We start from the raw sequence: 20,812 nt of genomic DNA, 5'->3' as shown, positions 1-20,812 counted from the left end.
GCGCTATATGATAAGTTGAGTGAATTTTGATCCGATACTGATCAGATTTGACACATTATGCCAAAATGTTTGGCAAATTTTGACTTCAGGCTATTTCTATGTGGCTTCCAACTGACTTTTCATCAAAAGTAATTCCTAAAAATGTATTTACATGCTCTTGTTCAATATGTTTACCATTAAGATTCCACCCCAAAATCAAACAAACTCGTGAGTATGAAATCCGAACCTGTGCAGCGGGGTCGGACTTCGGCTGCGCCGCCTCCGTTTTGTTCGCGGGGTTTGGTCGAGGTTTGAGGTGGGGGGGCCGAGGCGGAGGCTCCGGTTGAGGATCAGCAGCAGGCTGAGCTGGGGGCTGAGACGGAGGCTGGTCCTGTTGAGCGGAGGGAGGATAGGGGCTGGGTGGGATGGTCGCCGCAGCGTAGGGAGTCGGGGTGAAGTTGGCGTAGGGGCTCGGCGGGATATTCGCGTACGGACTTGGTGGTACGGCGGCGTACGGGCTGGCGGGGGCGTACGGGCTCGGCGGGTGGTTGAGCAGAGGACTCATTGGGGGGCTCGTGAGCGGGGAGGTGGGCGGACTGGACACCGGGCTGGTCACCATGGCCATCGCCTGCATGGTCATCTGCTGGGCCTGGGACACAGTGAACAGACGCTCGACTTCCAGCAGGACGGACGGCGACACAGCAAAGCAGCGGCGACGCGAAGCGTGGAGTTACCATGATGATAGCCTGCTGGTTCACGATCGCCTGCTGCTGCTGGGCCAAAACAGCCTGCTGGGCATCTGGAGAGGGCGCACAGCACACACGGCAGAGGAATGCAAAATCATGTCGGATGAGGTTGTTTTTTTTTTTTCCTTTTTTCTTTCACACATTTGTCATTGCACTCGATACAAACCAGGTGTTACAGGTGCCACCGCCGCAACAGGAGGCGACATCACACCTCCCACAGGAAGCACTCGCACAGCTGCGGATGCAAAAACACACTCGCATCAGAGGTTTCCGCCAGATTTTTTTTTTCTTCCTCAGGCTGTTTTGTTTTTACGGCACTTGTTTGTATTGGGGAACACTGGGAAGGAGCACGGCGTGTGAATGTGTAGCATGTGTGTCTGCGGTCGTGGCGGACCTCCGGGTGGCGGCGGGGGGCCGGCGGGCCGCCCCTGTTGCTGCCACGTGCCGCCGACTCCCCCGGCTCCCTTCATCCTGCTGGACAGCGCAGCCACTGCTTCTGCCTCCTGCGAGGAGAGAAGGCAGGACAGACGCCTGATCACAATCTCCATCGAGACAGACTGAGGATGATCCCTTATCTTAGCTGGGCAAGACGGATGTCTGAAAAAACTCGTACTGCTATGAAGGGCCAAAACATAAAAGTATGCCGATTTCCCTCGATTATATTATGTCTCTAAAAAAAAATTGTTGAATTCTTATTGTCAGTGAATGAAAACCTAGATTTGAATCGTGGAAGCGCAGCACTTTGTTCTGCTTTAAGGTAGAATATGTGATAGTTTTAATCAAGAAGTTGTAGAAACTACACCCAACTCCCTGTGTTTTAAAGATAATCCCCCTCCCCTCTTATACACGGAACACCACTTTGTGACAAAAAGTACTGATTCTAACTTTTTTTTTTTTTTTTTGGTATTTTGAGCAAGAACTTGAGAAGCAAATTTTGACATAACAAAAATAGCAAATATGATTGTTGCCATTCAGGACAAAGAAAATGCATGACTAAAAATGACCTATGATACATTTAAACCAAGTCCAGGACTTCGATTAGTAAGTAGTAAATAGCAAAAGGCAGGATGTGGACTGGTGGACGTACAAGTACAAGTGTGACCCACCTGAACAAATAATTCCTTGTTATTTACAGACCTGCACCTGAACTTCAATGAGGTGTAAAGTTGAAAAGTCTCTATTGAAAATCACTATGATGCAGTTTAGAAAAAAAAAAAAAAAATCAAATTTGGCTGTCACTTGTACAGTTCTTGTTGAAATCAAACAAGTGAAACATTGCAAGTTACAGTGACATTTTGATAAGTTCTCAGTGGTTGTCATGGTTACTATATTACAAACTTGCTCACACTGAAAAGTCGTTTCATTTTTTCGGCCTCAGCCCGGCCACATGTTGGGGTCTTTCTCTGCCTATATTCCCAAAACATTTGACAAACATTGACAGCTGGAGGTTTTGTGTCTTGCGGATTTTCTCCAACTGTATGTTGCCTGTTGTAAACAGAAAACCCGTATAGTCAGTGTTTGTGCCTCGTCTCAAGATTTAGCTATGGGCTAAATTCATCTTTAGGTTGACTGTTTCTTCTTGTTCGTGCAGTATCTCAAATGCACATTGAGCCATTTAAGGGAAAATAACTTTAATCACAAGTTGAATGACATTTACAGTAGGTTGGTTTTGGAGGCTAAAAGTTGAAGGTCAGAGTCACGTTGATTTTACTTGTAAAATTAAAGAAGTAGAAAAAAAAAGAAAAGAAATATAACATATTTCACTCCTTTTCTGGGTGGTTTTCAAATATTGTATCAGTCCAGAAAAACGATAATATGGATTGCAGAACAAACCAGACAGTAATCTGCATTTCATTACTTTTTCTTTTTTAATTATGTAAAGGTTTAGCTTGCTCACAGAAATCTGGTGTTATTAATACCTGGGTCTATTTAATTCTAAGCAAAATAAGTATAATTTACACTGAAATACTGGAGAATAGTTTACTTTCCCCAGTAATGATGAATTATTGTATTTAATTGAATTAATCCCATGTGGATGGAAATTATAATTAGTGGCACTGCCTCATTGACAGATTAAACACAGCATTTATAGATAAGCATTTATTATAATTGTAGTTGGTGTATCATGGGGCCACTGGCTTTCTAAAACATCTTGTATGATATAATTAATCGTCAGGTACCAAACTAATAGAACTGTGACTGCAAAGTTTTTACTGGTGAGTCGATAATGACGGTGAAAATGGGTGTGTGCTTCGCTCAGGCACTCCATCAGGAATCAACCACTGGCCCATAAATCTTCACAACAGTGTGTGTGTGTGTGTGTGTGTGTGTGTGTGTGTGTGTGTGTGTGTGTGTGTGTGTGTGTGTGTGTGTGTGTGTGTGTGTGTGTGTGTGTGTGTCTCATTAAATAATAAGTCCTTCATTTGCCAGAGTGTCAGTCCCGCGTAAGCAGATCCCCACGTTGCCGGGGTGGGAAATCGCCGTGGCGATCTGGTGGCTGTGACAGTTACGGTAACTGGGTAACGTAATAGGTTGCTGGGCGGGAGACGTCTGTAGAACACATCTGATACATGCTAATTCCTGTCAGCCACATCCGATAGCGCGGCGAACGTTCGGCACATCCCCGTCCCAGCTGATGGATCCAACGTGGCCCGTGTTCGACTGCAACGACTGAATGTGTCGGCGCGTCATTCAATATCACGATTTTATGAGAACAAATGAAGTGCAACGCGAGAGTAAAGGAAAAAAATACATATTTAGTTTTAGCATGTCACGCAGAGCTTACAACAAACCCTATATACGTATATATATTTTCTGGATGCTATTCATCAAGGCTCCAGCAACTAGTTTTGGTGCATATTCATGAAAATAAATTGTATATATTTTGTTTGCATAACCTGAGCCCCTCTGAATACATCTAATTATGTACATTTGAAATAAAGTGATGCTTTGAAGAGATTAAGAGCAAAACCAAGTGTAAGTTACTGGCAAATAACTTTTGCAGAGTTCTCAATTCAGGCAGTCCGATCAAACGTGACCAAAACCACAAGAGCGTTTGATCCCCGCAGACGGAACCCCTTTCAAAGTGTTGAAAATAACAAAAGCCATTATTTGCATTATTTAAAAAAAAAATAAAAAATTTTGCAGATAAGCTGCTAAGGCAAATATTTTGTTTTGTAAGACTGAGAGCCAGTAGTGAACGGCTGATAGCAACGATTCTAGTTGCTCAGAAATCCGATCCGTAGCTGCTGAAAGCTAAACCTTAACTAATGCAAATTAGCGCGGGTTGTCTTTCTAATGCCAGGTTGCAGGTACGATTCCACATCTCTATCCGTCCATATGTTGAAGCGTCCTCGAGCAAGACACCAAATCGCTCCACATAGATGGATTAAGTGGTGCTATATAAGTGAAATCCACTTGCCATGAGGTAGAGTTTGTGAAAAGATCGTTTGTTCTCAATTGTTAAATGTAGATCTGGAAGGAACGGAGTTACAGTCGGTTACGATGTGAGATATTGTGTAAAGTACCATGACATTACTCCTGGTGCTGAAATCCCCACTATAGTATGTTGTGTCTACAACTTGAATCCAACTGTACAAATTTGGAAATCTGAATTAAATACATTTTCCAGAAAAAACAAACAAACAACTAAACTGCTCAGGGATACACACTGAAATGTGGTTTAACTACAGCTGTCACATTCATGACTTGTGCACGTATGAGAAGGAGCCTAATCCCCTGCGGGCTCACTTCCCGTTACCTCTACGCTTAAAGAATAGCAGAAGTGAAATAATTAGTTTCTTCGTAGCTGCCGGTGAAATTGGTGGTCAAGTGTGTCACGGGGAGTGGGTTATGCAACTTACTCCGGCGCCGTCTGACAGTACAGGGTCAAACAGGCTGTCAAGATAACGATCCATCCCTCTCTGAGGCTCCAAGTCTGAGCGAGAAGGGACGACAGGAGTTCACGGCCTGTGCAGCTCAACGTTAATTTCTGTACTCACGCCATCTCTGCAGCGTCTCACTAATGTACCTTGGCCGAATCCGTCACAAGCGGGTATGGTGGGAGACAACACGTCATCCTTCATGTCGAAGCCGCCACCCAACAGGCTTCTGTGGGGAAATAAGAAAACAGCAGGTTCTTATTTTATACATCCCGAGGCTCCAAACAACAGTGATCTTCACCTTGACTCTAGTTTAAGTCTTGATTGGTGGAGGTTGGAACAAACATTTGTTCTATTTAAGTGTTGTTTTTCGTCAAACGCGGCCTCCGTACCTGCTAAGTGCTCCTCATTGTTCACCGGCTTGGTGATAAATGTGTATGTCTGAGGTTTGATGGCTTGTTTTTTTTTTGAGAGCTGAAATAGGTTTCCTGCCGTGATGCGAAGCAGAATCAAAACACTGAGCGTGAACTGAAACCAGACAACTGAACGACCTTTGATTTTAGCAGTGATCAGTCAAAACAGACTCACGCAAAAATGATGCTTTAAGCTGAGCTGTGAGTCAAAATATACCAACATTCATGAGATGATTGTAGTTTTGCAGTTGTGTATTTTTGTCCAGCGATTTTGAACCTGAAGTCTTTTGTGAACATGATGGATCGGAGGGATTGTGACATGATTCAAGAAAGAACATCTGACAAATCTATGGCTATTATTTCTTTCTTTTTCTTTTTTTCTCAATGATTCGCTGGATATTTCACCTCTAAAAACTGCACGAATGCAGAGTGGGGTGGCATTGAAACAACTTAATGTCTATCTGCGTCTATGGGTGTTTTACTTTTGGCTTTTTTTTCTTCTTTAAAAACATTGTTTTATTCATCCAAATGTACACTTCATATGTGTCTTTTTAACTAAATATACAAACAATTTTTCATATAAAAATGTGCATATGATTTCAATATCATTGTGCTTTGAGATTTATTTATCCAAATAACAGTCTTTTTTTTTATCTTAATTACACTTGCTGATTATTGTTTTGTTCTTTTCCTGTTCATTTTCTTGTTTGTGAGACTTTTTCCTCAATTTTGAGACCTTTGTGCTTCTGATTTCCGCTCTGCGGCCACCAGGTATGAAATCATTAGGACTGTTAATTGAGTAATAGTGGGAGTTGGAGAATTAGTCGCTATTTTTTCAAAAATATAGTTAAATCATTTTGAGATCGCCCAGCATGACTGTATAGTGCATTGAATAATCTATGCCATTTCAGTTTGTATTTGCACATTACACATGTTGACATCATCATAGAATATATTTGAATAGCCTGAATAACTGAGAAGGTTAAAACAAAATTAAACATCTGAAAACTATAGTGTGACATAGAAGGAGCTTACATTGAGTTTGTACTCAATAATGATAATACATTTTATATATAAGTGCCTTTCAGGTCTTCCATTTTCTCTATACAGAATGAAAATGTTGAAGACAGTTAAAAAAAACAAAGAGTTTGAAGACACCGTCATTTCTTATGCTAACTGGAAGTATTCACATGAAATGCAAGCGTTAGTTATTAGATATCATGTGGGTTTTTTTTTAAATAACTTTTTTCTAAGACAGTCCATACAATTCAAAATGACATGAAATAAAGTCACGTTAAGTTCAAGGACATTTACAGGTATGTTCACCGCTGACATTAAAGCTCAGAGAGTTAATTGATGCCTGATCTGGATGAACATGCCACGGGAATAAGCAGATTATTATTCCTTAAAAAAAAAAAACATGTCTGGATGACATCACAGCCTACGGAGAGAACGTTTCCTACTGCAACATCTGTGACATCTTGTCTTCAGGTGACTTTTTGGTGGCTCAACACTGGTCAGAGGATTAACCGCCATATGGGGATTTAGTACTGGTTGGTTGCCCAGCAATGTTGTTGAAATCTCATATTCAGGTCAATTCATTTCACTTTGAACATAGACTGCAAATTCAGCAAGATTGAAAATAATCTAAAGTAAAACCACAGCTGGTTACGATACTGACACTTTGCACGAAAGCCTCGGGGTAACCCTGAGCCTGCGTATGAGAGAGAGGAGTTACACGTGTTTTCTTTTACGACTAGGAAAAAGACACCACGCCAATTAGCATTCTTATTGCTTAGCTCAGCCCTAAAACATAACGGTGCTGGTGATCCACTGTTATCTGAACACAACTCAGCCTCTGACATGACCGGCTTGAATTCAGGCACGTGTTGGGAATTTACTGTATACGGTCACGGTCGGCATCGCTGATCGCTTTTGGCCACAGAAGGAGTCGTACAGACCAGCAAGAAATAGCGACAATGGAAATAATGACATAAATAATGACTCCTACTACCACTGTGTATCACAAATATTGATATTTAGTCTCTAATCAAGGTCAGAGTGATGCGCATTGGCTAGTAGGTCAAAGGGAAGGCTGGAGAATAGAGGAAGTCTGTGTGTGTGTGTGTGTGTGTGTGTGTGTGTGTGTGTGTGTGTGTGTGTGTGTGTGTGTGGGTGTGTGTGTGTGTGTGTGTGTGTCTCACATGCTGGCATTGGGCCGCACTCTGCTTGGCTCCTGTGCAGAGATGATAAAGTAGCTGCTGTGTTTTGGAAAGTCAGCGGGAAGCTCGAGGTCTGACATCAAGTCCAGCACGTAGTCCGATCCCTCCAGCTCCACCCACTGAGCTGGCTCCTTCAGCAGCACCGACCAGCCTCGACGGCTCTCCAACGCACCCCTACACACACCCACACAAACAAACAATAACACATTCAAATGTATTCAAACCAACAAGCGGAAACCCCCCCCCCCAAAAAAAAGTAGCATTTTCTTTAGTTTCCCTCCTTCTTTTGGATAATGTGACATTAATAACATACCGGTGCTCTAAGATGTCTTTGGCCATGTCTTCCCCCGTTGTCCATGGATGGAGAGGACACAGGAAGGACACACCTGAAGGAGCAAAAGTTATATTCTCAAGAAAATGCTTCTTTATTTCAGACCGAAAAACAATTGCAAATATTCAAGCGTGTTATTCCATCATGCAGTGGCTTAGAGTCATCTATATCAAGCCGTGAAATGATGTTTTCCACTGTATCGCTAAATCAACGGCGGCAGCCGCCTCCCCGATCTGTCGAGGAAGACTCTCCGACTGCAGCACCTCAAACAGACACAAACACAGCCAGTGAAGCGAAGTGAGTATCAGGTGTTGTCTAATCCTCGGCAGACTTGCCAAAAAGGCCAGCAGACAGATTAGCCGGATGAGAGGAGAAAATGAGAAGGACATATTTTTTTTGTGTGTGTGTGTGTCGACTATAGAGCAACCATTGACCAAGTGCAGGTAAAAAAACAAAATCAAAAACAAAATCAAACTGTGAGCTGAGGTTGAGTCAAAAGGTATAAAATTAATCGTCATTTCAGTAATCACGGCAGCAAATTTGTATCCCCGTTTGAATGTGATACAGAAACAGACACATAAGAAAGTGCTGCTGCTATTTCTTTTTTTCAATCAGTAGAATGTTAGATTATGGTAATGTGACAAAACTATGCTGTAAGCCTGATGGTCTTTGGCCTTTTTTAGAGGAAAACCTAAGGAGGGTGGTGGTGTATGAACAAAATTCACATTGTTCAAGAAAAGCATGAGAAAAGTACCGTTTTGTCATTTTAATTCTATTATTATTAAGCTGCATGGCCCTACAGTGACGTAATTCTTGGTTTGAATCTGAGTGGTGTTTGGGGGCCTTTCTGTGAGGAGATTGCATGTTCCCTTTGTAGCAGCCCAAATGATGCATTTCAGGTTAATTTGTGTTCCTAAAAAAAAAAAAGCCCATTGATGTGGATGATGGACGATTGGGTAGTAAGTTGCACTACTCTAAAACAACACAATGATTCACTATCTTATTCAAACCAATAAAGAGACACCTGCTCACCAAGGCTTGTTGCAAGGTGAGAGTGCTTAACTAAAATGTGGCTCATAAATGTAAACCCAGCGGAGTGCATATATAAATCAAACTGACTACGACACTGGTAACAGATACGAATTCAGTACGTTGACAAAACATTCCAGAGTTGCTCATGCAGATGTTTCTAATGTGGGAACATCCCAGAACAAATGAAAAGATCCTTGCATGAAGAGAGAGCATCCTAGCTCCATAGAGAAATACTTGAGTCACACGTATTCTTCGTGTGAGGCGATGGTGTAAAGTCACTACATCTCAATGTGGCTTTGACAGAAAAAAAAAAAGATGGCTGGTGTCAGAAGAAACTTTCCCCTTGAGAGCAGATGTGGAACGTGTCACTTTCACCGATGCCAACATCTCTTCCTGTAACAGTTCCATGCCGGTGCGGGGAATTAAAAAAAATGTGTTTCAGATCACCTCACTTGACCTCCGGACCAACGCCGGTTTGTTTCCTCACCATCAAAGCAGTGGACGTGCAGAACGGTGTGAGCTCTCTTGCGATTGGCCGTCCACTCCAGCAGACACGGCGGGTACGTCCGGATGTAGTCTGGCCCGACGTCGAGCCGCTGCAAGCCCTGGAGCAGACGGTGCTGACAGACACAGTTGTAGCCCTCGGGGCCGTAGTCGGACACGAACCTGCAGTAACAACAACAACAACAACAACAGGAGGCATGAGGAGAGACACAAACAGATATATATTCAGACAAGACAGCCAGGGAAGCACTGCTCTCACGCGAAACAGATCTAAAGTCCCTCTCCGAGCACTGTGAGCGTTACTTTGATAACGGTAATCAGCGAGACCTTAACGGTGATGCAAACACACTGAAATGCTTCAGTCTTACTTCAGCAGGTACTTTGCCAGCCTCTGCGAGGGCAGGAAGGAGGACAGGCAGGAGGAGAGGAGGAGCCAGCCACGCTCTGAATTCAGGACGTTGGGATTCCGCCACACCTGCAGGAGGGAAACGACGTGTCAAAGCACATTAGAGGAGGTCGGTACATTTCCCTGTCATCGTAAAAAGCATTGTCGATTCTTACTTGATTGGCAACCTGAGCCAGGATCTCATCTCTGAGGCTGGGATTTGCCAAACCTCTTTGGATGATGTAGTTCCCAAAGAGATTCTCCTGAGCCCCATTCAAGTTGGGGTCACCCATGAACCTGAGGATCTATCGGAAACAAAAAGGCGTGTATTCAGGATACGCACTGCAAATGCTGTTCAGCAAAATGATTCCCTTGAGCTTCAACGTTTTAAACAACAGGTAATAATAGATTACTGCAGGATGTGCTTATGGTTTGCATGTTCTTCCTCCGCATGTGTGGGTTTATTTCTGTGTTTTCACACCACAGTCCAAAAACATACATCTTCGGTCAATTGGTAAAGTAAGTGTGAATGTGAGTTTCTTTGTGTGTCACTTTTAATTAAATTGTTTCTATGGTTACGATTCATTTTTGTATGTTTTCATCAAGTCGTCTCACGGGACTGACTCAGAGAAACGGACAATGACACATACAAGCAACTACAATTAATTCAGAGACGCCGTTTAACCTAAAAAGCATTTCCTGGGCTTGTGGATGGAAGAGGGAACACCTGGAGAAAAAAATAAATAAAACAACTGATAGAAAACAGGAAGAACATGCAAACTTCGCAAAATGACTGATTTCAAATTTTCTTTTTGACATTTTTTTTCTGATTTACACCAGTAATCTTAGCATTTAAGTATTATTTGTGCGACGTATTCATCACCATGCCAGCAGTTAAAAATGCCGTCTTTCATTGTTGCTTTTCAGTTATCGATGCAGACGTGAGGATATTTGACAAGAAACACATTTTGACACAAGACATGACAGTTTTTTTTTTTTTTGTTTTTTTTTATACACACTTACCTGCAGGTAAACGCACTTAATCACATCAGCAATAATAACATATTTGGTACTTTGCAGTATTTTAGTGTGAATGTTTAACAGAACTTCTATTATTGACGTGACGCTGTTATCTTTGAGCTCAAAGAAGGATTTGAACCGAACATGTACCAGAATGAAGATGTTCAGCGCTCCTTGTTTGTGCTCCTCGTCCATTCGGATCAAGGAGTTTTCCAGCGGGGCTGTCGCCATCCCAAACAATGGCTCCTGAAACACACAGAGTACATGCAGTACACACAGCGACTGTCTGTAGTGCTCACATAGATTTGCCTTGATGGGACGCACGCCCTGGTAAATTTATGCAGTGTTTACATGTGAACACAGTTACTGCGTTGCCTGTGGGCTTGTATTACTCATGGGGTTGGCGCATGAATTGGTTTACACAGTCACACTGTGGAGACACTCCTCCCCGTCGGGAATCGTAAAGCAAGTCATCGTAATGCAAATCACAATACTTCAGTGGGAAAACTTGTTGGACTGATAAGCAGGTGGGGGCTGTCATTTTGGTGAGTGTGCAAAAAAAATAAGAAAAATAAATAAATCGACATGATGACATCTGCAGTGACGGAAAGACAGAGTCTGGGCCCACGAAGCTTCATGTGCGCCTGATACCTGTAGGGTGTGTGTGTGTGTGTGTGTGTGTGTGTGTGTGTGTGTGTGTGTGTGTGTGTGTGTGTGTGTGTGTCTGTGTGTGTGTGTTTGTACCCTAAATATGGCCCGGATGTAGTGTGTCATGAGGTAGTTGTTGATATCCAGGGGCAGAGTCAGCTGGGGGTCAACCTGGACCTTGGGAGCCTGGACCACTGCCAGACAGTCGGAATGCAGCTCCTCACCACCTGCAACACACACACACACACACACACACACACACACACACACACACACACACACACACACACACACACACACACACACACACACACACACACACACACACACACACACACACACACACACACACACACACACACACACACACACACACACATAAGTTGTGACACAAACTTTGTATAACTTTTCTAATTCTATCAAGATGAAGGTCAGGGCCGAACCCGGTGTGCCACAAAGGGGGCCGCTGGAATATTAATAAAACGCAACGGACGCTTTTTGCTTCGGAGCCCAGATACGAGCTCAAGAGACTCGTTCGCACAAGACATCTTCAGAATATTGTTGAGCTGAAGCGGCGCCGTGATTGTGGACGGTCCAAATGTTCTTGGTTGAAGTTTGGAGGTTATCGCCACCAGGGTAAGTTCAACCCTGAAAAAAATGCATCCCTTGCTCTTCGCACTGAGAATGTGTGTGTGTGTGTGTGTGTGTGTGTGTGTGTGTGTGTGTGTGTGTGTGTGTGTGTGTGTGTGTGTGTGTGTGTGTGTGTGTGTGTGTGTGTGTGTGTCACAACACGCACCGCATTACATTACCTGAAGCCGCCTGCAGCAGGCCTGCCAGCTCAGCAGGGATTGGCAGTGTTGTCACATTCACGACCTCCCGATTGACACGATCCTGCACATTTACACAAACACCTTGATCACACATGAATGCGCCCTCTTCATCTTTAGCTCAGATCGAAGCCCTCTTCTCCTCCTCCTCCTCCTCCTCCTCCTCCTCCTCCTCCTCCTCCTCCTCCTCCTCCACCACCACTTCCTCCTCAGACACTTTCACCCCGTCTCTTTCGTCACTCACCTCCTCTGCTTTCCTCGCCGGCTCCACCACTGTCTGACAGACAGACAACAGTATCACACTTCACACATTTGTTCAGTTTTTAATACTTTATCTCTGCAACTGTCTCCAGCGTCGCTCTCCTTGCATACCCTCATGTAACGCTGGCGGTTGACGACGAGCCGCACGGCCGAGCGTAACTTGATGAGGTACTTCCTCTTCAGGACAAACTTCTTTCTGTTTGGGAAAAGGAGAATCCTTACAGGATGGATCATGGAGCCATAAGAACAGAAACGTTCCCTGCAAATTATTTGGATGCGCTTGTCTTCAGAAATGTGCACTTCTTTGCTTTTCTTTTTCTATTTTTTTTTTTTATATATAATGGGTCCTTTCCTCAAAGGTACCAGAGTGTGACGGATGATCTTGGAAATTTAATTGCAGATTCAAAATGTTTAACCTTGAGTTTAACGTCAGTTTATTGACTGTTAACTCACTGGAATGAGATTCCAATTTCAGCTATTTGAGGCTGACAGTGAATGAGAAATCTATCAGCTTTGATGAATGAGCACAGCCTGAATCCCCTGGACTTGTCTCCTCGCATCAAGGAGAAAGAAGTAGGTTGATAAGGTTCACCCTGTTTGGCTCCGTGAAACCGAACGCCGAATCCCAAATTGACTGAAGTTGAAGACTGAAACCCCAGACTCCGGCGACACAGTGTGCCAGCCATTAAATAACAGTGAAGCTCAGTGGATTCAACTTCGAAGAGGAGGCTTGTGATTCATTTGCAGGAGATGAAAAGAGTTGTTTTGTTTTGTTTTTTTTAGCTTTGTTACGTCTGTTGTAGTTACAAACCGAAGAAATGATAGTGTCACTGCGCTGTTTATCACTCTTGCAATTTCTCTCATGTCGTCTTTCAACTCGCATGGTGTTGGAAACGACGCTGTTTCGGAAGAATTTTTGAATTTTTAGATACAAACGCCACAACTTTTGCACTCTTACCGGACGATGTAGCCACGGCATCGAGCTTCGAACAGAATCATGCGCCGTCTGAATTTGGTGAACTTCTTGCGGACGAAACACATGCGAGTGTATCTCTGCAGCGTCATGGCAGCAATGTTCAGCACCCGGTCGCGCTTCCCCTCCAGCAGCTGATACAAGTCTTCTTTCAAGAAAATCTGACACACACACACACACACACACACACACACACACATACGTCTGCAGCATCAGTTTTCAACCGCAGAGTGCGTCTGACATTTTCTTGTGCGCGTGTTACTCCGAGGGCTGACCTTACTGACTCCCAGCTGATAAGAACCGGCCTTGACCGGGCCGAGCTTGTGGAGCATGATGACACAGTTCTCACCGTCGGCAGGCGGAGGATCCCTCAGGCAGAGCAGGGCTTTATACCTGTGTCCGTGCGTGACAGTTCGGTTTAAACACTGGGGTAAACGACAACACAAACCTCACCTGTGATGAGAAACGCCCACAGTGGCAGCGGGTCTGTGAGGTTTAGTACGAGGCTGATTGGCATTGTTGGGTGTTCGGTCTCTGCTGTTCGGTGTTTGTTTGCTTCTACCGGTTTTAACGTGAATCTAATTGCCTGTGGACTCCGACATTGTTCTTCTCTGTGATGCTGCACTTCAGACTATTTCTGCAGCGAGCGGTGAGAGGTGCTGGGAGATCAATTGGTTTCAGCTACTTTGCGACGGCAGGAGCTGACAAATGCCAGATGGCCATTTCAGCATGAAGGGATTAGTGTGTGAATTGTACTCTCTGCTGCAAAGAAGGCAATTATTCAAACACTTTTGACAAGTTGATAGTGGGAAGTGGTTAGGGCAGTCGATGTGAATCTTTTCATAAGGAAGATGAAGAGGATAGTTATAATTAAATCTCACATTTATCCCCAAATGTGAATATTAGTGAGTGGCCAACCTTTTAAGGAAGCTGTGAAAGTGCAGTCTGATGGGATAACCGTCCTTTCTGATGTAGATGGTCTCCATGATACCCGAGTAATGCAGCTGAGTGTTAACCAGCTCCATGTCGAACACTCCAGGTTCCTGTGCATAAAAGAACCCCTTTGTTACGAATTTAATCAAATCTGTTATGCAAAAAAAAAAACACAACTACAAGACAAACAAAGCAAACAAATAAAACCACTGCAAACCTTCGCAAGAAATTACAAATATACCTTATGATGATTTGGCTTGATGCATCGCACAAAATAAGAGGTGCACCTGTCACAGATGGATGAATGGATGAATACAACAACAAGATTCAAAGAGCTAATAAATAAACAATTGAAATGATGTGTGTGAGGAAAATGGGCGAAAACAAACGATTTCCCAGGTTTATAGCTGGAGTCAAACAGAGGTTACAGCAGTCAGCGTGGATACAGCCAGAAAAACTGAGACATTTCTTGGGGTTTTTTTTCGGTGACGAGAAACCGAACAAAGTTATTTTCTGGTCAAGTTATTTCATGTTTCACAAGAAACTCAAGTGAAGAACTCCTGAAGTTCTCTTAGGGGACCACCCACTGTCGTTGCACACACCGCGTGCTATGCATTGTGGGTACCTAGTAGTGACAATGGCAGAGACGGCAGATTTGGAACTGAAGGAAGAAGAGGAGGAGGAGGATGATGATGAGGAGAGCATGTTTAAAGCAGAGGAGGAGGAATATATTTTGTGACAAGTCATGATTACTGATCGGGTAGTAAAAAAAAAAAAAAATGGAGGCGCCATGTTTGCCATTTGCGCGTTCTCATAAGCTTCATAAGATGTGTAATAAGGATTTTCTTACTTCCCCACTGCCTCGGCCAGCTGCTCCTCAAAAACTATCTCTTCGTGTACAACTTTTTCTGTATCATTAGTTCCTCTCAGCTCTGGGAGCAAGAAGAGATTTCTCTGTTCAGTATGTAAAGCTGTCAAAACAAAAGGCGACTTGTCAAAAGATCCTGAATTATTAAAGCTGCTTAGGGTATAAAAAGAAGAAATGATATATATTGAGGCATGTGAAAATAATATTCTGTAGTAGGCAGCACACGTACTATATATATATATATATATATATATATATATATATATATATATATATATATATGCTACTTTATTTCTTTTTAGGCACCCTGCAGGTTTTCTCAATCAGACCAAGACCACCTGTGTACAGGGGTCTTGGTCTGATTTCACATAAACTCTCTATTGAGCGCTTCATGGGACAACGATGCCTTCAAGAACCAAACAGAAAAATGGAACTGCCAGTCTCTTGAAGTGTTTTTTTTGCTTTGTTTTATTGCTATGTGTCAAAGATGAATTACTGGTGTGATTTTCCTACTTTCTATTTTTCTTTCACAAGCTCCTGGTCGGTTTGTGGCAGGTAGAAATATCCACACAAAAACCCCGTAAAGGGCATTTATTTGATCACTCAGCCTTTCTGGGATAGTTAGAAAAGTTTAGTCACGTGATGGAGGTTGAACGTGATGGGTTTTCTGAGCTAACGGGTCGATATAAAAAATATGTGCAACAACAGTAACACACACTGTCTATTCAGAATGTTTTCATTTATATGGAGTACCACCTGAATGCAAGCAAAGAACTGGACGAACATGCTTTTAATTTGCTTTATAACCAGGAAACTACAAGCCTGCAGACACCTTGGCAGACACGACTGAGGCTTTTCAGCTTAAGACAGTTAATTCAGGAACAAGGCCACAATGTGGTGTGTCTTATTGATGTGTGGTCTGAAAGAGATTGCTGCTTGTTATAGTCATTTCCTTCTGCCCACACCTCTCCATGTGCCTTGCAGCATCTCATCACTGCCTATTTTGGACATTTCCAGTATGAGTCATTATTATTTTGCGTCACCACTAACTGGTGCTTTGTCACACGGGGTCTGCCGTTTGCAGAGCTGTGGAGCATCATCGTCACCACACTGAGGGTTTGTCAGAGGTCAGTTGAATGTGTGGCGCTCATTCAGACCTTTCCATCTTCTCCAGCAGCTCCTGCAGGCTGGTTTGAAACTTTGCGCTGACCGTGTTGGCTTGATACCGGCGAGCTGTGCTGCTGTGCCGCGAGTGAGAGCGCTGCTGTGACATGGCGTCCGAGTGCTTCAGGAAGAGGCTCGACACCATCTGTACCCACGGAAACACACACAAAAAGCACATGGAAGACAAAGAAGCTACGGCAACAAAAAGTGCTAAAACGAGACTATTTATCAGAGAAATTCACACGTCAAGCTCCTCTCATCTCAACAACAAATCTGTGGGAAAATACTGAAGGTAATGACAATTTACTAGGAAGTAGAGCTGCACCGGACATAATGAAGACATAAAGTGAACGACATTGACATCTCGCTATTCTTTCGCTACAGGGTTATTGTAAATTTAATACCGGACTGCAGTTGAAGTTGCTAATTGCTCATTTAAATACTAAAGCAGTCATTGTAATTTATTGGAAACTAAAATACTTTACTTGATTACAGTCATAGTGAATTTCCACTGTTTAGAAAAGCAGCGAGTTACTCCACTGCACATGATTTCAGGAATAGTTTTTGGTTACTCCTTCATATACTGTAGCAGTGGAATCACCTTATGTGAGTTAGTTATGACTAACTGCTAATCAGTAGTTGATTACAGTCAAAGTTAAAAGTTACTGAAGAACATTGTACTTGTGTACAGTCACACATATTGCTAAAAATAGTAGTTGAGTCATTTTACCAGTAACTAACTCTCAGTAACTAAGTGTTGGAATTTACAAAAAAAATTATAATTAGTGTTTGAAAAAACTTTTTTTTGGGGACAATATTTAAAAATGTTTATGCAGCACATCCACCGTACGCATTTGAAAATCAAGAAAAGAAAACCAAGCGACAGGACAAAGGGGAAGCTCGAGTTTCTCACTCTGTTCTTGCTCTGGATGAAGAGGTCGAGAACGTCCTGCCGGACCGCGTCGAAGTTCTTGTCCAAGAATTTGTGCACCTGTACCATAAATCATGGGACAGATATTGGAGGTTGAGGAACACAGTTGAGAATGCGCATATATGTACATCATTCAGGACACAACACAATTTCTCGGAAGGTTGGGAAGACGAGTAAAATGTGAACAAACGTCAGGATTCTGTGCAAAACTTAAGGCCGATTTTATTCAAGCTGGAGCATAAACTCCATATCTGATCTTTAATGTGAGAATAAAATAATAAAAACAAACAAACCATAAACTCATTAAAATACTTATCCTAAATTTGATGCTATAAAAGGCCATAAAATAAGTAGTTCTATTATAAAAAGCAGCATTTGACAATAAATTGCAGTAATGATAATACATGCCAGTAATTTGATTGGGGTGCAGTGAAGGAAATATTTCAGATATAAATTTAAAGATAAGACCTACCTCAATCCTACCACTCACTAGACAAAATATTATCAGTTGAGTCATCAAAGCTGTAATCTTAAAGGTATTGTGTGAACGAAAGACAAGTGTGAAAGTCATTATTTGGTGCTTCGGGCCTTCAGGCAGCGCTGCATTAGAAAAACAGACATGATTCTCCACTGCGTATCCCTGCATGGACTCAGGAACATTTTACTCATCATTGTCTGGGAACACAGTTTCCTGTAGTCCAACACTGCAAGGCAATATACAACACAGAAGCCATATTTGAAAACCTACTAAAAAGAGAGTCATTTTATGGACCAGGACTGTGTTCAGATCAATCAAAAATGTGAACTATTTTTGGAAGCCATAGAAGCTTTGTTTTAGCATCGTAAACAGGAAAATAGTGCATCCAGTTTGTTCTCAGCTTATAAGATTACATATCTGAAGACAAAGATGCTATTTAGAATCTAGAAAAGTATCAACATTGCTTGGGGATGGCTCATTGTCATTAGATAAATACTACTACTACTACTACTAATAATAATAAAAATAATAATAATAATAATAATAATACAGGTAATCTAAAATATACATTTTCAAGAGAGACCTGTTAATGGCCTCAACATACAATATGGTACCTCAGCTGTTAAAAAGGTTAGAGCTTAAGAGATCTGCAAATTATTACATGTTTTTTTTATTCACGCTTTACAAACCGCACGGATTGGGTTTGAATTTGAATTGGTAGCAGCTGTGGTTCCCATTGCTCTGTGGTGGAAAGCAATCCATTTATTTATCATGTGTACCCAGTAGCACACAGCGGGATTTGGTCTTTGCTATTTAACCCATCCTATCCCAAAGGGGCAGTAGGCAGCCGCTGTTTGGCGCACGCGGAGCGTTTGGGGTTTAAGTTGCTTCACTGAAAATGGAGATCAATGACAGAAAGCAAGGAATAGGATGCGGAGAAAAAGTACCTGATAGGTGACCTTCCCCGCGTAGTGTTTCAGGGTGAACTCTGGCAGTGGCATCTTTGGCCTGGCATACAGCGGATTGTTTCCATGGTGATAGTGGCACTTCTGCAGGAAGGTGTGGTCTGTTGCCTGGCGACGGCGGGAGACAGTTAAATGGCTGGTGATCCATGGAAACCGCAGCTCTACAGCGTGAACACGTGTTGCATGGGAGCGCCGGGCAGATTGCCTCAGCCCCTTCCCCGTGCAACGGCGCGTTCGTATTTCACTCTGCGCACCAGAGGCCTCATAATGCGTTTATCTCAACACGAGCTCCGGCGGCCTCGTACATTAGGAGCCCCGGGAATAATGATAGCACCAGGTAGGCAATTAAGTGAGCATGTGGGAGAGACTTGTGTATTGATTGGGGCTGGCTACACTTACGGTCTCCCACTTTATGAGGAATCCAATAGCAAGGTCTTTTTTTTTTCCCCCTTCTTTTTTCTGACTCAATTTCTTTGGAAAACTGTGGTATGAAGTGTTTGAGTTCTGAGTTATTGTCAGCTGCTGGATTTGACTTCACACTGCATCTCAATAATGTTTTAGAAGTTTCTGGCGAGCGAAACTAACTTTGTTTTGAGTTCAGCGACTCCTCACTGGAGTCGGTCATGGCTGACTGAGTCTTTCATCGGCTTGTTAATTAAAGTCGTGCACACATTCATAGATTAGGTTCATTGATATTTCGTTTGCATTTAATGTTATCTCAATTATTGACACTTTTTTTTTTACAGACCATCCTGCTCTAACCAAAATCCTTTTACAGATTTATTCAGTTTGAATCAGTTTGATTGGGAGTTGTTTCAGTAGTTTTTCCAGCGTCATAGTTTTCTCACTTAATTTGTTTATATGTCTTCTTATGCTTTGCCAAGAGTTACTTCACGCAATTCCAACAGCTGCTCTTCATAAAGCTGAAAATGAAAATGCTCCCCCCCCCCCCCCCCCCCCCCCCCCCCAAATACTGTCCTACATGTGGACGGATTTAATTGTACCAAATTACATCAAACATGTTTGATTTATGAAGCTGAAATCTCTCAGTGGTGAACTCCACCATCCATAAGTAACACCATTTACTGCCTCACAACATCAGATTCCCAATTATCATGGGAAAAAAGATCTGATCACAATATCAACAAAAACAATAATTACCACTCTAGCTTTGCATAATGAGCATCATGAAATAATGTCTATAGGGAACCAGTAATCCCAAGCTGTCTTGTTAATATTCCACTGGTAAGTTTTTTTTTTTAACTAAATGTTGTTTTCTGTCCACAACAGGTTCCTCTTGTGGTCGAATGTGTGAATCTGTATGAAAGGAGCCGGTGTTAGTGGTACTACCTGTATGAAAAAAAGGTTGATAAAATGAATTATAGTGTGCTTGTCCGTGTATAAATATGTATTAAGATTTCAAACAGTGAGACAATTTAGGGAACATTATAGAGTCGGAACTTCCACCTTCACTGGACTCTATTTTCCAGCTACATTCGGTCTGACTACATCCCCACTGACCCTCCAGCTATCAAGGCCAGCTATTAATATTGGCCAAGACCCCGTTTACACGACAAGGTTTCAAATAAAAATTTCCGAAAGTTTTGCGTTTACACAGCAATGAAATGATGTCTGTGTACACAGTAAAGGATGGCACGGAGAACGACACACTAGACATCAACCACAGACATTGATATGGACAGACGACCAAGTTGGATTGTTATTCCTGGTGACTCTCAAGTATAAAACTACCAATTCTCACCGTTGCTGTGTAAATGGACGTACTATGACAACAACTGTGGTATTTCACTCTTGGTGGTGTTGATGAAGGGAGGTCATTTCTACTGACTTTCTGTAGCTGTGGAAGACAGAAGGTCTGTCAGGTGGAGTTACCTGGGGGAAACCGCATTGGTCATCCAGTATGCGCAATATCCCATGAGGCTTAGCAGCGACGAGGTCAAGGCATGCCTGGTTGTGGCCGAAGGGCTGCTGCTGCCACTCTATCTGCTCCCGCATGTACTCCTCCTACACAGCACAAGACGGCACACAACAACAGGAAAGTTAATCAGGTTCGACGGTGAACATAAAACTTCCATAAGCTCACTGTTGGTTTTCTGAAGTCTTGCTCTGTCTGTTAAGATTTAATGGCCGCATATATTCTCATATGTGAGGCTGCTGAATCTCTTTACTGCATGAGCGCCGGGTTTCCCCACAATGCTGCGTAACTTGTGGCGATACAGTGGTACCTTTT

General features: G+C 42.7%; 1 protein-coding gene across 1 annotated transcript in view; it reads right to left on the bottom strand.

Annotated features, from left to right (window-relative positions):
- The window catches only part of myo15ab (myosin XVAb), a gene marked incomplete at both ends in the record, with an annotated part of 57,060 nt that overhangs the window by 18,816 nt on the left and 17,432 nt on the right, over positions 1-20,812 (bottom strand). The window contains 24 exons of the mRNA XM_080520678.1: positions 227-628; positions 714-778; positions 892-960; positions 1,120-1,228; positions 4,589-4,662; positions 4,756-4,835; positions 7,224-7,415; positions 7,555-7,627; positions 9,092-9,270; positions 9,477-9,583; positions 9,670-9,798; positions 10,664-10,759; positions 11,258-11,388; positions 11,971-12,052; positions 12,233-12,265; positions 12,361-12,445; positions 13,208-13,383; positions 13,498-13,615; positions 14,141-14,265; positions 14,397-14,442; positions 16,181-16,332; positions 17,101-17,178; positions 18,544-18,669; positions 20,455-20,586. Coding sequence (XP_080376804.1) covers positions 227-628; positions 714-778; positions 892-960; positions 1,120-1,228; positions 4,589-4,662; positions 4,756-4,835; positions 7,224-7,415; positions 7,555-7,627; positions 9,092-9,270; positions 9,477-9,583; positions 9,670-9,798; positions 10,664-10,759; positions 11,258-11,388; positions 11,971-12,052; positions 12,233-12,265; positions 12,361-12,445; positions 13,208-13,383; positions 13,498-13,615; positions 14,141-14,265; positions 14,397-14,442; positions 16,181-16,332; positions 17,101-17,178; positions 18,544-18,669; positions 20,455-20,586 — 2,859 coding nt within the window. The remainder of the gene's footprint in view (positions 1-226; positions 629-713; positions 779-891; positions 961-1,119; positions 1,229-4,588; positions 4,663-4,755; positions 4,836-7,223; positions 7,416-7,554; positions 7,628-9,091; positions 9,271-9,476; positions 9,584-9,669; positions 9,799-10,663; positions 10,760-11,257; positions 11,389-11,970; positions 12,053-12,232; positions 12,266-12,360; positions 12,446-13,207; positions 13,384-13,497; positions 13,616-14,140; positions 14,266-14,396; positions 14,443-16,180; positions 16,333-17,100; positions 17,179-18,543; positions 18,670-20,454; positions 20,587-20,812) is intronic.

The sequence above is a fragment of the Blennius ocellaris genome (genome assembly GCF_963422515.1).
Source record: "Blennius ocellaris genome assembly, chromosome: 3".
In the NCBI taxonomy this organism is placed as follows: domain Eukaryota; kingdom Metazoa; phylum Chordata; class Actinopteri; order Blenniiformes; family Blenniidae; genus Blennius; species Blennius ocellaris.
The sequence above is the reverse complement of the archived record's forward strand: the minus strand, read 5'-3'. Positions and strand labels throughout refer to the sequence as shown.